General features: G+C 43.9%; 1 protein-coding gene across 1 annotated transcript in view; it reads right to left on the minus strand.

The window, feature by feature from the left end:
* Positions 1 to 8,179: 8,179 nt before the first annotated feature.
* Positions 8,180 to 21,673, minus strand: part of nudt14 (nudix (nucleoside diphosphate linked moiety X)-type motif 14) — a 35,787-nt gene continuing 22,293 nt past the window's right edge. The window contains exons 3-5 of the mRNA XM_088925344.1: positions 15,183 to 15,247; positions 13,323 to 13,569; positions 8,180 to 10,135 (exon numbers count right to left, since the gene is read on the minus strand). Coding sequence (XP_088781470.1) covers positions 9,886 to 10,135; positions 13,323 to 13,569; positions 15,183 to 15,247 — 562 coding nt within the window. The 3' untranslated portion in view covers positions 8,180 to 9,885. The remainder of the gene's footprint in view (positions 10,136 to 13,322; positions 13,570 to 15,182; positions 15,248 to 21,673) is intronic.

The following is a 21,673-nucleotide window of genomic DNA, read 5'->3' on the forward strand; positions in this document are numbered from 1 at the left end:
CCCTTTACTGTTAAAAATTCAACAAAAGTGCATTGTATGCCACATGTGTACTCTGTATTTACAGCTCCTTAGATATTTGATTATTTCTTTAAACTTTTGGGCAGGTGCTGTGAGTCATTCACTGGGTGTTGCCAGGTTTATCGAATTAAGAGGCAGACTCAGATTTCTATAGGACACAGAATTACTGCGTTCCTTCATTCAGGGACTTAAGCTCAGCAGTAAAAACCACACATCTCGTGTGGTACTATAAACTTGGCTTAGCTCCAGGCTTTAATAACAATATCGTTTTCCAATTAGTCAGGTTTTAGAATTAGTTTTTGTAATACTAGAAGAATGAGTAAAAAATGGCAGTTGGATCTGTTAGAGATAACAGTTTATATGATAGGGAGTTACAAAAAATATGTAAATGTCAAATGTCACAGCATATTGAATACTGTCATCATAAAACAGCATTGTTATTAATAGTACTAATTTTCTATTATTCACAAGCGGCTTATCAAAGATCCTACACATCACAAAAATGTTCTCCTATTTGGATGAAATTCAGAAATTTAAATACACTATGGTGAAGTTTCTGGAAAATGTCTCATGTTACAAGAATACAGGAGTGCTAAACTGGATTGAGATATTATGCTTTCAAGCAGAAATTTTTTCATAATATCGCACACAGGCACAAATCAAATTCATCTTTAAGTAATTTAAAAATAATGAGACACTGCAGCTTTGAAAGCACACAGGAGTATTAAAATCCAGACAATTCGTTTGTTTTTACACCTTCACATGCTAAAGACAAGCATTGTGGGAACAATACAAGTGGGGTGGATGTCACATGACCTGTTGACATCCTGTTTCTAGGCAACAAGTTGTTAAAGAAGCTGAAGCTGAATTTGTTGAGAGCCCTAAAGGCATTTCAAGGAAAGAAAAGTCAGATACACAGCTGAGAACTATCAGCTGCTCTCATTGTTTTGGTTCATTTCCACAGGCAAGATCCTGGGGCATTTTCTTGTTAACGGCTATTTATAAATACGTTACATAATTGTAGTATACATTCAGTGTTTTAGAGTATCGTTAATCTTGATGCTAATCTATTAGTGCTAACATAAAATCACAGAGAACAGGTTGATTCACATGCATGTTAACAGAATTTAAGGTCTTAATTACCACTTTCCCCAAAATACGCACATTTTATATAAGATACGTGATCAAAAGACAATGATAAAGTAGTCTCTACAATGACATTTATGTGGAGGAAACCGAGATACTAATGAAACCTGAAACAAGCAGTGATTATTTTGCAAGTGATACTTAAGCTACAAAAACTGCTTAGGTCTATAAAGTTTAACAAACACTTGAGAGTCCAGAATGGAGAAGAGAAGGCACGTCTTTATGGAAGGAGATGTAGGTGTATATGAGGCTAACTGCACGCTTATGCTGCTGGGTCTTTGCCAAATCTTAAGGAAAGCTTTCAGAAGCCAGGGACTAAGTGACCTCTTCTCTTTTCTTAATTGACTTATGCATAATAGAAATCACATTTGCAGTGTTACTGTAGCGGCCAAGTTTGCTCGAATATATTTTTAAGGGGATATACGCTTTGGTCTCTAACCCTAACTTTCATGTAGTTTTAAGATAAGATCACTTTATTAGCCCTATAGAATTTCTTGCATTAGGAATTTGTCTTTTTCACATACCCCAGCTTGCTCTCCATGAGACACACAGATAGGAAGAGAGAAGCTTGGGGTCAGAGTGCAGGGTCAGCCATTTATACAGCGCCCCTGAAGCAGTTGGGGTTAAGGGCCTTGCTCAGGGCCCCAAAGGAGTAGGATTCCTCTGCCAGCCGCGGGATTTGAGCTAGCAACCTTCCAGCCACAGGCGCTGATCCTTAGCCACAGAGCCACCACTCCACCCCAGTGGAGAATTTATACAGCAATTCTGACATTTCTACTCAATATTCATTGATATACTACACCCTACTATGCTTTCAGGGTAGTATACCACATGAAGTTGATTAGGGTAAACATCTCACGCATTTAATGACCTGTTAGACCTATAAAAGCAATCTATTTAATGGAGCAGCAGGGTGAGGGACTTGCATTAACCTGGCACGTTTACTGACAGTTTAACAAGTCAAAGTGTGGTCATCAGCAGCAGCAGGAGGCCGTTTCGATGCATCAAGGCTCTGTTGTGCAATCTGCCAAGAGGTGAGCTATGGCTGAGCCACAGGCCAAGCCTGCAACCCAACTCCTTCCTTCTCATCAGGGACAGCGTCTATTGTGTTACAGAGCCAGTCTCCTCTGGAGCAGGCAGGTCAGAGCCTCTCACCCACAGGCTCAGGTCCTGGGAGGTGCTTAAGTGCATTTCCTTCAGGAGAGCTAAGAAGATAAGAACGGTTGCAAGCGAAGAGGGGGCCGTTGAGCCACTCTGATCCCAGATCTCATCCAGCCGTCTCTGAAAGGATGCTAATGTACCGGCCTCAGCCCCATGGCTGGGTTGCTTATTCCAGACGCCCAAATAAGGAACAACACTGGTTTGCTAGAGACTCAGCTGGAAGACTTGAACCTGCTCCTCCCTAAGCACTACTACTTATCACTACTACTATTGCTGTCTGTGCAAGATGGAGAAGAAAGTGGCATATGAAAACTGTAAAAATGAATTAATTCTACAGCACATGACTTTGTCATTTTCACACTGTGGTAAAAATACCAATACACTGCGCAGAAAAGAGAACAAGCTTTACAGAGTGTGCTCTGTGACGTTCTGATGAAATGACAGGAGGTCCTGAGATGAGCTCCTTGCTGCACTCTCTCCTCTGTGCTGCCAGTGTCTTATGATCATGACGGTGAAAATCTGGATTTACACAAGCCCTTCTATGCCAAAACCACTTGTGGCATCACAGAAAAGAAGATAAAAACAAAAAAAGTATATATATAGGTGTGTATACAAAAAGCATGGTAAAAACAGTACTGTATTAAAAAAGTACTGTAGAAGGCTAAAATGATGCAGAATTAAAATCTTTTTTTTTTTGTTAACCCGGGAGATCCTGAAATGTTTTTTTGTTCCCAAAAAGCTTCACAACACATGCAATAAGTGCAACAACCCCTGAACATGAAAACCTGACCTTCTTAGTGATGAAGGCTTGGAAGTGTTTGGAGAGCCTATTGAAAGCTCCTCCCAGACCCCTTTGGTGGCCGGTGCAGTAGCTGTGGTCAAGGGGGGGTGAAGGGTGCCCAGGGCCTCACAGCCCTGAGAAGCCGGGGGTAGGGCTGTACTCCTGCCAGGCGCTGTGGAGATGGCCAGAGAGTCCGACTGCAGCCCTGCCAGAGCCCGGGGCGGCTGGCCCACTTTTTCCTTCAATTTAGAGGGGCTGCTTTGAAACTGCAGGGGGCCGTGCAGCTGGGTGGGAACTGAATAAAAGCAGCAACTTGAAGGAGTCTGTGAACCTTCCTGGTGCCACTCTGCTAGCAGGCCCTGTTGTTCTCACTGTGCCAGCGCACACTCCAGCCCCCAGGAGCCTGGTTGCTTTTCCGAGATAAGTCAGCAGCAAAGATATGTTTTGAGGCTTCTCCCAGGAGAGGCTGTAGTGCTTATTTTCTGAAGCAAGAGGAACCTCCTGTTCCAGCTGGAACCCGGGAGTCCTGCAGCCCGGCCTGTGCTGACAGCAGCAGCTGCAGAGTGTGGAAGATCCAAACACAGCACAGACAAAAACGATCAGCGTGGGTTTGCAAGCCTCTTCCTCCCAGTGCAGGGAAAAGCAGGGCACATTCCCCTGGCTGATGGCTCTGTTCTGTCTTTTTGTAGCTGCATTTTAGATCCATCTAATGAAATATCCACATAGCTTCATATCCTAGCATCAGAGAAGGTCTCATTACCCTTTTAATAGTCATTTCCAGTACAACAGTTCCATAAAACACGTTCAACAGTGTCGCTGTTTTAAACATGTGAAGGGCATCTCCTCCCTTTAACAGTATTTATCGAGTAGTAGCAAGATGAAATTGCCCAGTTATAAATCTACAGTTAGACGTCTGCTCTTAACAAAATCCTGCAAGACAAACGATGCAAAGTAGACTCTAATCGAAGCACCTGACAGATCAATGACCCTTTGGTAGAACAAATAGCTCTGTTATCAGAGTGGTGTATCTGAGGGATGAAGAGTGTTGTCAGATATTTATGATTTTAATAGAGAAAGGACAGCATTTCTGCTATTCAATAGTGATAAAACAACTAGAGAAGCAAACTCAGCAGAGCACAGAGAGCATGACATGGCAATCTTCCTACCAAGGCTAGAACATTTGGGTTTGAAATACAGCTTGAGGGCCCAAAGACACATGGGATTTTATCATTCGGAAATGGCAACATCGTCAGTCTCTAGTGACACTTCAAGCCCTGCTGGTGGTCTGATGTAAAAAAAAAGTGTTTGGTCACATGTTCCAGCATTTAGGATAAAGAGACCGTGCTTAATTTGTTTGATTACCTCAAAAACATGCACCCCAAGACTCATATAAGAAGCTCCACATGGACTTCAATGTTGATCCATCCAAGGGTCTTTAAGCAGCAGTTTGATTTGATTTAATAATAATAATAAACCTTATTTCATATAGCGCCTTTAAAGGTGGCTTCTCAAAGCATTTACAGAATGACAACAACAATACAAAAATACACAAGATATGCACGATGAGAATACACAGTTAGAGGAGACAGTAGATGGGGGGACTGAATATGTAAGAGCAGAGGAGTAAAGAACAGAACCAGTTAAGTAAAGGCTCTTTTACAGAAGAAGATTTTGAGTCTGGATTTGAAGGAGTTTAGAGAAAGTGACTCGCTGATATCCTAGGGATAGAATTTGTGAAAAACAGTGGAGTCGGTGGTAATGCTATGAAAAGATAATGTCTATTCTCCAGACATTTATCCCCTACCCAGTTATGTTAACATGTTGTAGCTGTGTTTTTTTACATCACCATCATCATCATCACCACCCCAATCATTTTGAATCCCTCGTGAGCTAGATTGTTCTCCACGAATCCCAAGGTGTCTAATAAGATATAGGTTTTAAGGGTACGTGTTGAATGGCAAGTGATGAAAACCTGAAGGAAAAAGTTCCCTGATTTCTAATCCAAACCATTAGTCAATGTATCAGTTAAGGTTCAATGAAAACCACCAGATCCTCTAGCTCTCAAAGACTGGATTTCCCACCTATGACCCGCAACTACTCCAGCTGTAGGTCTGTCTGGGTTATATAAAACCTTACAGATCTTCACGTATGTCACCTCACACCAATATCACACCATTAAGTTATAAACCATGAGCAAATCCGTGATGTCTACCATACTACTTTGTGCAGTAGAAACCCCTCTGTGGCCTACTGTATATAACAGTCGCTGATGGCAATGCTCAAGTGAGTTATATCCCACTGCTCCACCGGAGATTTTCCAGAGTCCGCAGCAAACCTTTCAATGGAGCTCGAATCAAGATCTTCGAAGCCTCGCCGTCACCATACAGCAAGGGCTGTGCACATGCAAGGAGGAAGAAACAAACTGCAAAAGCGGGTGATAAAAACCTCATTGCAGAGCAAAACTGTCTTCCTTGTCGTCTGTAACATTGCTCTCTCATGAAAAGAACGAAGGTGTTTAGTGCAGCGTATGAGTTCTGCATTGATAACAAATGCTTTGCATTACAACCTAAAAAAAGCGAAAACATCTGGCCCATTACAAATGCAGGGCTGTAATTGCTATTCTGTTCATTTTGTGCCATCAACAGCAAATAAGAGCCACAGAACCAGGAAAAAATTGGATTGCACTCTTGAATTGGAAACTGTTTATTACCAAGATAAAGCATTGCTGGCATCCTGCCTGAGCTTTGCAGATGCAAGCCAATTTCTGCCAATTATCTTCTATGTAAAAACTATTGCAATCAGACGACAAGCTCTTGCACAGTATTGTATTTGCTATAGTACAGAGGCTGCAGTTCCTAAATCTAAATAAAAAAGGATTCATTGTAAGATGCATGGTTTTTCTACTGCCTGGGTTATATTCAATCTTATATTCTTCGTATATGTTGTCTCACCCCGATGGCACACTATTAATTTACGAACCATGAACACACACCAAGCACCAGAATTTCAGAAGACTACTCGTGCTATTCAAAACACTCTCTGGGACAAAGTTTGTCATCTAAATCATTAACTCTGACCAGCTGTGTACAATACAAATACGGGGACTGGCCTAATGAACGTGTTCCCACAACCCACAACAAAAGTCATCCCGAATGACCACTGCTGCAAACAGGAGCTCAGCATGGACCTGCTCCATGGCTGTGGCCCACTCACGCCTCTGCCAAGTGTTCTCCTGTGGCCTGGAATCGTTTCTCAGCTCATTTCCTGCAATCAGCAGGCTTCCAGAAACACCGAAATGGCTGTGTCTGGGCACGTGCAGCTCAGTGCCGCGACAGCCCCCTACCACTCTCCTGGTACTGCTGCAACCCACGAGGCGCCCGCTTTGGAAAAGCATCGGCGCGGGGTTTCACCACGCTGTCCCTCTCGCGCTCAGCCTTTCCGAGTTCGCGGACGTCGCGGCATTACAGCGGACAAACGCCGGCTTGCCTCTTTTTAAAATTCCCTTCCTCTATTTCCTTTGCATTTGTAAAAAAAAAACAACCCCGGGCAACCAGGTGAATTCTCAGCCACCCGGCACATTTATGGAAACAGGATTTCTTACAATCATCACAAAAAAAAGCCCTCACAAATCATTGTGTCACAAACACGGTATTACTACATCCTTCAGGGTTTTTCTCCGGGCTCTCTAACTGCAGGATTGCTTCATTTGTTGTAAGACGTGGGGAGAGTTGTTGCTATAGAGAAGCCAGGGTTATTGTCTTTGGTTTAGTTCATGCTTTTATCTGTCGCTCCCTCCCCCCCCCCCTTCTCGCCATGTGTTTGAATGAGCCACAAGTTTCGCCTAATAATTACCATAAGGTTTAAAAAGTTGAACACAAATATCACCTTGGCAACTTGACTTATCCGACGAAACTCCTGAGTCATGGGGAGAACTGAAAGGGCTTTCTCCCCCCTTGGTCGGCGATGCCGGCGCTGCAAGAGAGAGCCGACAAATTAGCCCTGTTTGTGTTCAGATGACACCGTTTACAGCTGCCACGCACGACGGAGCGTGTGGCTCGGGCCTTTGTATCGGAAGCCTAATCAAACAGGGTCCAGTTACAGCGGCAGTTTCACTTGCACAGCACCGGGGTCAGGGAACGTGACACGTGTGTCACTCTCTCGAAAACACCGCGCATACTTCTTCGGTGTGCCGAAGGTGGGGTTTGTTATACATTTGATAATCAAAGATTGCAGAGCACCTGCAATCGGAGATGATAAAACAGGGTGCTTTCTTGAAGTCTTGGTTTCTACACGTAGGTGCAGAAAATTGCATTTTAAAAGGGCCTCTACCACTAGTATTAATAAATTATCATCAATGCTGATACTTTACTAAGCTGACAGGTTTACAAGAGGCAACATTCCATTCAAAACCAGCAATGGAGTGTAAAAAAAACGAGCGTAGGGTGAAAAGGCACCATGTTTCTAAATAAGGAAGAAAACAATACGAGTTTGATTTTCCCCTCTGGCAAACTAGCTATGGATTGAGCAGTTTGCTCATAATTTAGCCTCGGGGAAAACTGAGCCCTGGATGTTTCACTGCAAAGTACCCATTAACCTTTGAAATCCATTACGAGGACAATTTGAATTCAAAGGGCAGTGTTCAATGGAAGTTCAGTATAGGAGGAGGGAGAGAGGTGGGATTTGAATTTGACTGAAACAGGTGCTTGATGAAATAACGTCCTATTTTTAAACCGAAAGGTCCTCACAAACCCTCTTGTAATGAAAACTGAATAGTTTACCAAAAATTATCCAACACTCTCCCAGAAGACCTCTGACAAAGCTTTCGCAAGGCAAGCCTTGAGCCTCTGGAGAGAAAATGCAGTTTCAAAATGAGGTTTAGCACAATGTCTAAAAAAAAGGGTTCTTGGAAAGAAAGGATTCAAAGGGATTATTCTGAAAGAGAGCAGATTAAGCCCCACATGACAAGGAGTCCTGTTTGTGCTAGGAAGCATTTTGAAGAAGAGAGGAAAATTAGAGTGAGTTTATCATCAAAGGATCTGTTGGCACCAGCAGGTAAATATACACCTGGAGTAATCTTTTGGGAGTGAAACCCATTTATTTACATTTAACGCAAATCAGGTAAATAATGCACATGCAATGAGCTTTATAAATAATGCACTATTTTTAATAAGACAAGAAAATGTTAAAAATAATCACAGATCAAAAATACAAAAGTAAAAAAAAGTACAAAACAACATAAATAGCACTATAAAGTATGTCATATCCACCTCAAATCAAGCTTACAAGGACTTTAATATAGTCAAGTACTAGTACAAATTTAAATAGCAGAATAGATGTGTTCCGTATACTTCAATACTGTTTCTCATACAGACAAGCTAATCAAAAAAAGAAACACAAATCTAGGTATGCTTAGTAAAAAATACGTCACTACTATTAAATTACGAGATTGATTACGCTAGGAAATTGATTTTAGGTAAAACCCACGTGTAAAATGAACTGGCTTGTGGATTTGAGACAAGTCTCTGATTTCCTTACAAGCGTATGATGACCAGCAAGCTCGTTTCATCCACTTTACCTTCATGCTTACACCAGAAATCCCCCTCAGTCTTACATCAGTACAAATCCAGACACTTCAGTCAAAGCTCTGTCTCCTCACTGAAAAAAGGCCTGAGCGCTATACGTCAACATTGATTTATCAAAGAGCTTCAGATCTACACATCCGTCTGGCTACGAGAACAGATTCAACACCCTTCTTTTCCAACAGCAGCATTCACCCAAGCACACACACGTTAACATAAATACACTGTCTATGCGGTACTGTAGTGTTAATGGTGATCCTGACTTAGCTTAGCATAAAGTAACTACCTCAAGAAATACAATTCATACTGCAATAACAGAACAAAAACAAAACACAATCATTGGAAAAAAGCCTGAAGTGAGTTTACGAGCTACTTAGTCTGGCCAATCAGAGCACTTTTAGTATAATAACCAGGCTCTGTAGCACAGTTATAGTGGTTTGTTAACAATAGTCTCGTCAGCCTCCTATTGTTAACAACAGTCTTGTCAGTATGATATTGTTACCCTGATTTTCAGCTATTTCTGTGCAAACGTACTGGGAAGAAAGCTATTTTTATCCCAGCTATTTTGATACTTAATCGTTATGACACTTCTACACATCTGTTTAAAAAGTACTTAAAAGTATACTTTAATTTCTGAAAGCGATAACATAAACGTAGCTCGTAAGTGGCATGCACTTATACACTGGATCCCTGAATGTCTGGTAGTTTTGTCTAACTGGTTAAGACCTGAGTTGGCAGCAAGGCCTTGCATGGATCTGGACCCTGATTGTCTAGCTGCCTGTTTGCTGCAGATTTGACGTTTATACTGTGTTTGCACAACAGAAACAAAGGGCAACTTTTCTTTTCTTACAGATCAAAATCCATTGTGGTTACAATTCTTCTTCAGTTGCAGTGCAGGTGTTAATGATCATGAACATCAGTTCACCTTCCTGGTGCCTTTGATGGCATATTTGTATCAACACAGCCTTCCTCGCACCTTCCACTAAACACACACAGCAGTTAAGTCTCACAAGTTCAGGACTTCTCCTACAAATACTTAGCAGTGTTGAAACAGATGTCTATCCTGAAATTCATTTTGGAAAAATGCGTAAAAAAGGGCAGTATTGAAGGTCACAAACAAAGGAACAAAAACACTATTAAGAACTAGACGACATAAGTGCCAAGGTGTTATTCACATCGATGAGGGGCACAAGGGGCTGATTACACGTTGGTGGATATTTTGTACTTGGGGGACATGTTGCTGTGGAACCAGATGAAGCTGAAGATGACGCCCATGGTCTTTGGGATGCCCTCGTCGTAGGCAAAGTTCATGGACTCCTGGAGCGGCACCTTCACCACCTCGATCAGCTCGCCCTCCTGGGGCCGCCCCCCGCCCTCTCCCACGCAGTTCTCGTCCGACACCTCCGCGTAGAACATGGTCTGCTTGGAGCCAGTGACGCCCACTCCTGACCTGCCAACGGGACAGCGCAGAGACGTGAGCACCCGGCCACTAGCCTGCGTGAGAAGGAAGAGGACGACGACTTCCCGGAGGCTCTCAAAGGGTAAAGGTTCTTGTGGCAGGCTCCTGTCAGCAAGGTGACCCAGTGCCGAAGAAGGGCCGAGAACTGCCGGTTACTTTATTTCAGCTGTTTATTCAGTTGAGGTGCTTTTGACACAATCCTTTAGGATGCTCAGCTGAGCTGAAAAGGGCAATCGAACTCAACGTTGGCAGAACTGGAACTTTTCTGAAGGAGTGTCAAAAGTTGAGAGTATTAAGGCACCAGTGTGCTTGAATTAATGCACCAGGAGGAATTTTGCTTCATGCCTGAACACATTTTAAAAATGCCAGCTATCAATTAAAGCACACACCTCCTGCAATTGCTTAACATTTCTTTTTTCTTAATCTCAACACTAAGAATTCGACAGCTGTTGAAAGGTGGAAACCAGAGCAACCCACTCCCTTGGTTATTAAACATTTGTCCTGAAAAATGTGATGCTTTACTGCAGGGGCCTGTGTGTGCCTGCATCGGAAGTCAGGATTGCACACACTGTGCATATCTTTGGAATGGGTTCATAGGGGCATTAGGGCAGCTAAAAGGCATGCTTTAAAAACTCTGCAGTGTTTACATCCTCTCAGCAAGAAAAAAAAATACATCCAAATAGTATCCACAAAACTAATCCTACTTTCAATTCTATGATTTGTATAATGTGATGTATGTATAGAATATACTGTGTAAGTAGCCTTGCTGATAATCAATTGCTTTATCATGTATCCATCTAAGCCTGAGATGTCTAGTCCTGCTCAAGGAAGGCCATTGTGGTTTTATTCCTGTCTCCTCAAGGCATCAGCATCTGAAAAGCTGGTAGAACTTGTTAAATGGGTCCAATTAAGCAAATACTGAAATGATTTCCATTCTCCAGTCCCTGTAGGACAAGCACTGGGCATCTTTGACTTATATGGGCTGTTGCCTGATAAGCTCAAACAAAAACTGCATGCTGTATGAACACACATCAAGACTGTCTACAGTCTCAGGTTGCTGTCGAGAGAAAATCGAACAGAGAATGTGAGACACCCCCACTGTGGAGCTGTATTTTCCAACAAAAGACTGACGTTAGCTAAAACCAATCCCCAGACTGTGAGAGCGGGTTGGGAGATATCCCCCTTCCTGGCAGCCTTGAGGCATGAATCTACAAGCACATGACAGTTTTCCCTTCACAAATCTAAGGTTTACATTTTTCTTAATATCTTGTACCTACAGCACACTAGTTCTTCTCACGCTAAAGGCAAAACATAAGCTGCTTGTAGTGACTCCCCTTACTGATGGTTATATTTCCGTTTGGTTTTTATTTCTTCGGCACCAATCTGTCAGCCCCTGGAAAAACAGACTACAGGGAGAACACCTACTTTCACATCCGGAAAAAACGTTATTAAGCCCACTCTGGAAATGATTTTATTGTGGACATTCTTACTTCAGCTTGTGAAATGTACAACTGAGCCTGCAGTGGAAATGTTGCCCATTTCTTGCATCTGTTTTTTGTGCTTTTGATTCCCACTTCCACTGGCCTGAATAAAAAAGGTGATCTGCATCAAAAATCAGCACAATATTCTTCAGAGGGGAACTAAATATGAACACAAGGAGAAAACAATCAAAGCATCTCATCTGGTCAAAATATAGAACACTTAGCTTACAAATCATTTATCATACAAGAAGGTGCCTTGCTGAAAATTCCTGCCACGCTATAAGAAGAGCTTGTTTACAGCAGGCTGCTCAGGTTAGCAGTGGGCTTGAAAGATCCCTTAGATACAACTGTGGGTGTCTTATCAGGGAGGTTGATGTTGACAGATCCAGGTGTGATTGATTTCACTGATGGATCAGGACACTTGCCTGCCCAGTAAAGGGACAGACAATCCTGATGACTGAGGATAGATAGATAATACTTTATTAATCCCGTAGGGAAATTGATGAATGACTGAGGATGACTGAGCACTGGATTACATGATGTATCAGATTGTCACGAACACCTACTGTATACAGAACCTTCATCTCGCCTCGAATACCCTACACATCCAGGGGTGTACTTTATCTTCATGATCTAAAGTAGCGCCATTTTCTACTTTCTTTTCTTTGGCATTGCTTTTTCCTATCTGTGGCCTATATGTGCCCAATTTCCTAACGGAGGCTGCCGGACTGCACTGCGAAGACCCGTTGAGGACTAAGCACACTGTACTGGGAGCTCTGTGGAGAAACACTGACACTGAACAACACTGCATTATTGCAGTACAACTCCAACACATAAGAAAAAAAGCAGGAAATATTATCCATTCCCATTCCTTTACACCTTCTTTGTATCGGGAAATAGTGGCAGGTGCAAAAGAAGACCTCCTAGTATATCAATTAACAGCAGGGCAATTATAGTACAACACTTTGCAGCAGGTGCACGGGCAGGTGTTTAGAATTAATTCTAAGGGCTTTATGACTGCAGAGGTTTTACAACATTGTAAAGGCTGATAAGAGCACAATGCTCTATTCTCACAATGGTTAGTGCTATCTGACTTACTTAACAGCCCAGGCAATGCATCTGAAGGAATTTATGCAGGTAGAGTAAGCTCTGAAGTTGACATGATGGCACTGACAAACAAGATTATGAAATCTTTGTGATTTTTGCCTTGCGAAAAAAAAAATGTTTCAAAGGTGTTTGCTTTCTGTTGGACAAGTGCCGATTTTCTCCACTGACGCCCAGAATTCACAGCGATAGAAACGACCCATTGCGCCCTGACATGGTTCCATACATGGCTCTTTTCTATGGGCCATCACCGAACCGAAACTCCGAGTATCTTCAGCTTTTCTCTTGAGCAGCTATCACCTTGACAGTAATGTAGACTGGCGTGGAAATTTACCTATCAAGGAAGCCATTTTATCATAAGTGACCACAGCGTGGCCTATACGTGTTTTTAGTACTGTACGTTATACGCCTTTCAATTAAACTTTGAAATAAGTCATTGTAAGAATCACTCGAGAGCATACGACATTTTCTTCCCATGAGGCCACGAGCGCAATACCCACAGGGGTGGCCTGACACAGACACACAGGGCACGGACGTGTAAGCGAACAAGGACCCTGGGGCGGCCTGTCGGAGGAGCGGCGAGGAGGGCGCACCTGTAGGATGCGATTTTCCTCAGCTTGGTGACGGGCACGTCGTAGCCGCACTCCTCCAGGATCTCCTGCCGGGCTATTTCCTCCAGCGACAGCTCGGGCTTGTCCACCAGCCCCGCGCACAGCTCGTAGGTGACCCCCGAAGAGGCCGGGGGGGGGTTGGGGTGGCTCTCCGGGTTCTCCTCCGAGTCGGGGTCTGCGTCCTCGGGGGGCTGAGGCTTGCTCTTCTCCCACTCGCACATGTACACCGCTGCAGGGAGGAGGGGGCAGCGGATATTTAACACCACCTTACAGCAAGCACCCTGCACTGCTCTGGCCTCTTGTCTCCCGGGGGAGATGGCTCACCCTCGCCTCCTAGTCCTGCAACTGCAGGACCCCCCCAATTACACCAAGAAACTTCACTTCCCACACGCAAGTGTGGTTTTTTTTTGGCGGCCTTTTAGTGCAAGCAAACAAATGAAGACGAGAGAGTGTTCTGAAAATAGGCATTGTTTGAATATTATTCATTTTTACAAAGCCTCACGAAAAACAATCAGTCTCAACGAAATGGCTTCCTTCCATTATGAAGTGAGAAGCACAAACATGGGCAGAACAATACCTTTGGAAAGAAACTGTTCCTGAAGTGCACGAGAAAGCCCTTTTCAAGGCCCAAGTGGAGGGGAGAGTCCACACAAAGACACAGGCCATTTGTACTGCAATTCCTGGAATGGAATCTTTTTTTTTTGCTTTGTTTCCAAAACCCTTACAGAACTAACTAGGTGTGTTTTTTGCCATCTTCTTCACGGGATCATTTACTAATCCATCTAAATGCAAGTCAGACCAAGTTCTCAATGGAGCTGCGTGCCGCATTAAAGGAGTTAAGGCAATTTTAAGATGCCGACTCTCTTACAATTGAGAAGTGGGCTTGACCGTTGTCCACCCTAAACTAAAGCCCGGATTAGCTGAGCACGGAGCCAGCCAGCAGCTGTGGCAATCAAAGATGCTTTCGCCGTGTCACAGATCTCTTAACACCCCACCGTGAAAAGGAGATTGGAAAACCGCAGTGCAACAGTGTGGTCATTTGTATTCCGTGTAAAAGAGACAGTGAACAAGGAAAAAAAATATGCTAACACTGTGTAATCCACTATATTGCAATTACAGTAAAATAATCTCAAAATTGTAATCACATATTGTTTCTCTTTTCTAACCCTTTCAAATTTCAAATCAGCTCAGATCCACGCTATGACCTTCATTCTGGAACAGAACAGTAGGGCCCCTGCTTGCTTTCCTCTATATTATATGCACTTGTCACAGAGCTGCCTCTATTTTGCCGCATGGTGATTCCCACTGTGCCCACTGGAGAGCTGGTGTCAGTTCAGTAGAGATGAAGATCCCACTAATAACACCACAAGCTCCTGGACATGTCCAGAGTCACTGCAGTGGAGGCAAGCTGAAGGTACTCTAGCTTGGGGAATCCTCATCACCTCATCACACTGGGTGACTCAGACTGGGAATTCCTGCAGAACTGTGCTTAGTGTCCACTCTGAATGAGCACTTGGGAACTCCACCATTAAACTTGCACTGCCTGAACACAGCTGTAGGTTAATGTTCATTGTCTGCAAATACTCATAAATTGACAAAAAATGGGTTTATCTGCTGCAAAGTCAGACAGCAAGGAACCACGGAACTGTGGACATGAGTGTTTTTGTCTTTTTTCCTAACAGTACACAGCTCTACAATAAAACGTAACTCTGAGAACCAACCAAATTTTTAAAGGACGAGTTTTAGTAAATCATCCTAACTGCTGACTCACAATGGCGTCTCTGGCCTGAGTCGCTTTAGGCAGCAGGAGAGGGGGAGAAGGAAAGTCTATATGACCATTACCTGGGCGAAACTGCTTGACCAGGATAAAGCAATGTGAAGATGTATTGAAGATCACGACTGAAACGCTGAAAAAAGAGAAAAAGAAAAGTAAATCACACATGGGGAAAAGAGAATCAGAAAATTCACATAATTCATTTTGGCTGTGCTGTGAAACCCCACCCCTCCTTCTGCGTCAGTATGCACAGTGTGGTAGTGTGATGCCCCTCAGGTGTGATGCACAGGCACAGTGCTCAGTGTTTGTTCTATGCTGCAAAAAAAAAGTGCTTTTTAAGTTGAACTGATGGCCTGCAATTGCCTGCTGAAAAAGGATTCATTTTAATAGGACAGATCACTGCCACGGACAATTTTATTAATGCAAGTATAATCTTGCCCCAGCCTACAAAGGAGGTCTTGAGCAGTGTCATCAGTGGTCTATTTCCTACAGGGAAGAATGAAATCCCAATTGAAAACTTATTGCTTGGCCTAGAGGCAAGAGAACTGAGTGAGAGTTACAGAGATTGTCCCACTTCCTCACTGTGAAATCATCTCTGCTCCCGTCTCTAGAAATCCACCAAAACAATGGGAAAGATAAGTACAGTTTTATTTGGCCATAACTTCATTTCCGTACTGCTCTATAATAACACAGACAAACACAGACAGGCTCTCAGTCAGCCTTCTTGTCTTTAATGCTGAGAGAAGAACTCTTAGCTTGCTAAGCTGACATGGAGGCAGAAGACTTTAGTTTACCCAGAGTAAAAACTATGCAAGATGCAAACCTTATACTTATGCACAGCTGCGTCTACCCCCCCCCCCTCCAAAAAAAAAAACAATAATTACACTAAGGAAATCAGTTCAATTATTTTCAGTTTGAAAGGATGCTTGCCCCAGTTTTTAGTGAGTTTGAAATTAATCCTTGCCCAGAAAGTGCATACAGCACAGTTTCCCTTTTTAACTACTGTAGCACAAACATGCAGCAATTGTGTTTATTCCCTACAGTGCATTTAGAGAAATAGTCAAATATTACTCTATCCTAAAGATGTCACAATTACATGGCATTCAGAGCTGAAGGCATGAAAATGAGAAAAAAAATCCTCAGAAAAGCTTGGTGGCAAAAAAAACCCATTGAACCATTATCCATAACTTGCATGACATATGATTTGGAAATATAGAGACTTAGCGTTATGACTTGAGGATCACATTGCATAAGGGGTGTTAATTATGGTAGTAAAGCTTTTAATGGTTTTAATGCACAATGCAGGGCTCTTTCATTTACCACTTAAATACATGTGCTGCTTGTTCTCACACTCTCAGATATGTAAATACCTTGTTTTGAGGATGTAAGAAGCTGCTTTAAACCTTCCGTAAAAACAAAACATAACCCAGCCGACTCCATTTTCAAACCAGACAGTGTCAATTAGGCTGCAACCTTTGATAACTCCTCTGTCAGTGCTGTGTAACTTACTAAAAAGGTGAGGTTATCGCCCTTAATTAATGCCCAGGCAGCTCCGTATCTCCCTCACCCTCTTTTGAAGACCTTTTAAAGAACTTTTGAAGTTTTCTTTTTCAGGGTAGCTTAACGCAGAACCCCTATTAATAATGGTCGGCTGAAGCACTGTCCAGCATTGAGCTGCACAGGAAACAGCGATCGACCCCCCCTGCGGCGCAGTGGGGGGGGGCAGCACAAGGGCCAGGGGCTCCAGGCAGAACCGGGCTGCCCATCACAGGCAGGGATTAACACTCCTCTTTTGTTTTCCGGGCTCACTTGAATTTTAAGCCACTAGCCTGGTAATTCCTTTAAGAAAAACATCAATACGAAATTCATCTTAAGAATCTCACTATAATAGGATTTCTCAAGAAAAGGACAGGTAGCACAATGGGCTTGTAGGCATTCAAAGCCTCTTCAGATCGAGGATGCTTCATATTTAATTAGCTTAAGCGTTTGCTAAGTGAGTTTAACTGGGGCGTTCACATCTATCACCGTTCATGTGCATTATTCCCACCTAAAACCATTCCAAAATCGTTAACACATTAGAACAAGCTCCCGTCTCGGTTTTTTTTTTAAATAACAGCTCTCTTTGAATGTCTGTTTTCATTTCTGCAGTGCCTAAAGACATGTCTTGGGGTGATTGTGGCAATCTCCTAGCAATAGTGGCAGAAAAGGCAATCTTGTGCAAAACATCAACATTAGAGGCTGCCTACATCAAAAACAGCTTGGTCTCCTGCTTGATTTGTTTGAATTGCAGTCTGCGGGTAGCACTTCACTGCACTTTCTGTATGAATCCAGCCTGCGCAGCAATAAATCCTCCAGCGCAGAGAGGTGTTCCTGGGGAAACCTCTTACTTATTTACCAATACACCGGGCGCAGGCAATTCCGAATGATGATGTTCCCCGTTTTTCCACACCAATCCCTCCACAAAAAGAAGCGAGCAGAGAGAAAGCTTACGGGGAAAAATAACAAAGACCTGCAGGTGGCCTGCAGGGTGCCCAGTGGCGCCGTGTCATTTTTCAGACCGAACTAAAACATTTTGTCTTTAATTCGTTTAAAGCAGAGGTGACACGCGGTTGCAAAGCGAGAGATTTAGACGAGGCCCTTGTCTGAGGAGAAGATGCTGACTAAGTGGGAGGGGGGGAGCCTCAGACTCTGGAGTCGGAATATATCTGGGAGCTGATGGGGGGGGGGGGGGGGGGGGTATTCTGATTACATGCTAGTGCACCACAGACGTGAGTCAACGCACCAGTCAAACTGTGATGCCCGTACCAGACAGTCCCATGCAGCCGGGCTGTGAGGAGGTGTGTCTGGGCTGAGTCATGCTCAGCGGTGAGCTAAGGCTGACCGGACAGATGATCAAAGACACGGGCCCCCGGCTCCAGCGGCTCAGCCGCAAGGCCCGCGCGGATCCGAGGAGAAGCCAGCCAATCTCGGGCAGCCTGCCGGCTCCGCGCAGGGCTGGGGAGCGGCGGTGCCAGCGTCCCTGGAGCCGCGGCGGGAATGTGGAAGCCACTGAGGAAGCAGGAAGCCCTGCCCTGAAGCACCAGGCCCCACTTTCCCATGGCGAAAGAAAGCTCTTGGTGGAGATTACGGGCGCAGTAGCGCGCACTTCATTGTGACCAAAATCAAACTTCATAAAGCCCTGGGCGTGCCAGGGGAAGCCCTTTATCTCTAGGCCCCGAGATGCATTTCAATCCAAACCCTTGATAAAGTGAGAGCTCCTTCCATTTTTAGCTGTCCGGGGATCCGCGTGAAAAGAATCTCGGGATCTTGCTTGTGAGGAACCCCCACCCCATAAATAAACATGCAGTCACACTGTTGTCTCTTCTCTCCCAGCCTGGGAACATGTGATAAACACTCCAGTGCCTCCCAGCTGTGTCAGGGCACCACAGCACTGCTGAAGGAGAGCCTCCCTGCTGAATTCAAACATGTAGATGCTTCGAGTCCACTGAGGGACGCTAAAGATCTCAATAATGCACCAAACATTTCAGCCCCGAAAATATGTTTTTAGGTGGTTTATGGGTAGAATAAAATTACATATGTATATATCTGCAAGATCAGAATGTTAAACCTGCGTTTTGTTCATAGCAATTAGCTCTCCCAACCTGCACTCCCAATGCGCGTGTGTTGAAAGTTTCGGCGCACGTTCAGAAACGTGAAAAAAAAATGAGAGCTTTAACTCAGCCTCCCCACCCCCCACTGATCCCCACACAGAACAAAACGAGCTGGCCATTGACACTGGACTACACCACCTCCTCTCTCATTATAGAAACGGCCTCTAGTACAGAGCCGCACTGGAGTACGTCACAAAGACACAGGGTGACACTAATGATCTAAACAGATGCTGGTCTTAATGGCTTTACCTTTCAACTAGTCACTGCGCACCCACCCCCATGTATCCTCTCTGAACTCCATTGTATCCAGGAAGGCTGATAAGAGGATCGATACACCCCCCAGGGAAGAGACCATCCGCTATAGTGCACAAAGAGAACCACTGGACTCAGAGCATTGCATCACTGCCTGTTTCTTTCATGCATTCCATATACTCTTTACTTTGCAGTCCTTCTTATTCTTAATATATCTGCTTCTTTTAAAAAAAATAATCCTTGCATTAATATTGCTCTTTTTCTCCCAAAGGATCTCGAAGCACCTCACAGACAGGTGGCTGAAGTGCGCCCCCCCCCCCCCACTGAGAGGGGGGAGAGGGATGACAGCAGAGTCAGACGTCCAAGCCTGTACAGGAGTGAAATATATCACCAGGACACCAGGGGAAAAACTCAAGCTCTTTCAAAAAGCGACATGGCATCTTTTCATTACTATGGTAACTAGTTACGTCCTCAATCTAATGTCTCATCCAGAGGATAACACCTCCTATTGCAGTCTCCCATCACCATCCCAAGGCATATGGATATTTCGGTTTAGAAGGAAGAGCGCCACCTACTGGCTAACCAACACCACTTGCAGTAGCTGGTTTATCTAGGAGGTCTACTGTCCTTCCTTTGCTTCCGATATCTCACAAGATCAGGCTAGAAGGTAGGAATGCTCCTGTGAAAAACTGCAAAAAAAAACATGTTGGTCTTTTGGTCCTGCACTAGCAGACAACCAGTCCCATGACCCATGAGCTCTACAATGGCATTCTGAAGCTAACCCCCTCCCCCCATGTATCTGATTAAAAAAGTATATGAAAGCATGCCACACAATATAACTACAACCCACATCCCGATTCTTCTCCTTTGAGATGTTTGTCAAATATCAATAAAAAGTGTTTTTTCAGTGAAAAAGGATAGTGTTCGCCTACTTTTAATCCGTAAAGTAAGGGACTAAAAGTACACTTCAAGGCCATTAAAATTAGAAGAACCTCAACAGGTGCAGTCATTAACGACTGGTGACAATGCTGGCTCACAAGGTTAATTGGGTTAATTGAAGCACAGTTCAAATGCAGTTAGGAGAATGTGGAGGCAGTCCTAACTGTATTGCAACTTTGTCTTTTGTCTGCTTTTATCTGGCTGACACTTTTATCCAACTGAATGGAAGCGCCCTGAGGATTTTACTGGAGCAATCTGAATGAGCACCTTGCTCTACTGGGGTTTGAACCCACAACCTTCCAGCCCTGTGTGCAGAGCCCGAATCACACCAGTGCTCCACACTGAATGAATCATATCAGTATGAAGTCATTTTTAATATAGGCAGCGAGTCACACATCAGCACACGCAGACAAAAGGTGAATGCCATGCTGGGGTTTCCTCGACTGTGTGTCTGACCTCTCACCTCTGAGAAACGGCATGACCGTTCACCGAGCAACTCTGAGAGACAGCCCAGTGGAAAACAAAAACTCAACAGAAGGAAACACTCTGCCAGAAGGGATTCCTTTTTTGATCCTTTTCATTGTGAGGGTGGATGTGTTTGATCACGTTGGGAGCAGCTCAGTCAGGGGTTTTTCCAAGAAACTCTCTTAAGAATCTGAGAAAAGTACACCTAGAAACTATCCCACTGTAGGGTCTACACACAGTCCCATTTCAACACCCTCCCCAGTAACTAATGAGCACATTAATTAGGTAACACATGCCATTAAAAGCTGCCAGAGGGCTTCAATCAGGCTTCAGTCTTTGAATGACCATGAGTGGATAACAGAGATTGCTCTTAATTGAACTGGTTGTGAACTCTGAACAGTGAGGGGCAAGTCTAGGATGGCTTGGACAAAGACTCTTCGCCCTCTCAGCTTCGGATCTGGGAACCCACCCCAAAAAATCACAATCTACTATATTCATTGTTTGTTTAAATAAACATAATAATAAGAGCGATCAGAATTGTCCAACAAACCTGTGTATCATGTTGTTCTTCTAGGTCTTAAATTAACTCCCTGAAAAGATTTATGGTACCACCTACTGAATGGCTAATTTGTGCACAGGGGCTTTGCATGCAGATCCAGCCAACAAACCTCTTTGAACTTTTCCTACATTAACTCTAGCCACATGTCTGTTACATTGCGGTGAATGCTTTATCTCATAGTGGCGTGTATAAAGCAAAGCAATGCTGTTAGGCGATCAGCTGCAATATATGTTTCAGTTTCAGACAAGGACCAACAGCTTTATTAAATGAAACTGATACAGGGATTTTAACTCTGTGACAAAACAGCGTCCTTCTGCAATGGAAAGCCTTTTAAAGCACCCAGATGCAATATTCAATGTGACCAAGCATCGCAACAAAGCAAAAATGAACATTCAAACAGATGGAGATTTTAAAGTCTGCGGTTCCTGCCTGAAGACCCAGAGGACTGACACTGCACTGACAGGGAACCCCATTCACAGGCCCAGCACCTTCAGGTCAGAGCAGAAAGGGAGAAAACGCCAGAGGCACACACAGATCCGGATGCAGGTCGCCAAGCGCAATGCTTCTCATGCCTACTCTCCGACCTGCACAGCTCCCAGGAAGAACAGGGCACTGTGCTCTTCTACCGTAGGGCTCCATGTCTCGGTCTTAATGAGCAGGAGTTAAGAAAGTGTCTGGCAGCAGTAGAGGAAGA

Source organism: Atractosteus spatula, chromosome 9 (genome assembly GCF_055471065.1).
Source record: "Atractosteus spatula isolate fAtrSpa1 chromosome 9, fAtrSpa1.hap1, whole genome shotgun sequence".
NCBI lineage: Eukaryota > Metazoa > Chordata > Actinopteri > Semionotiformes > Lepisosteidae > Atractosteus > Atractosteus spatula.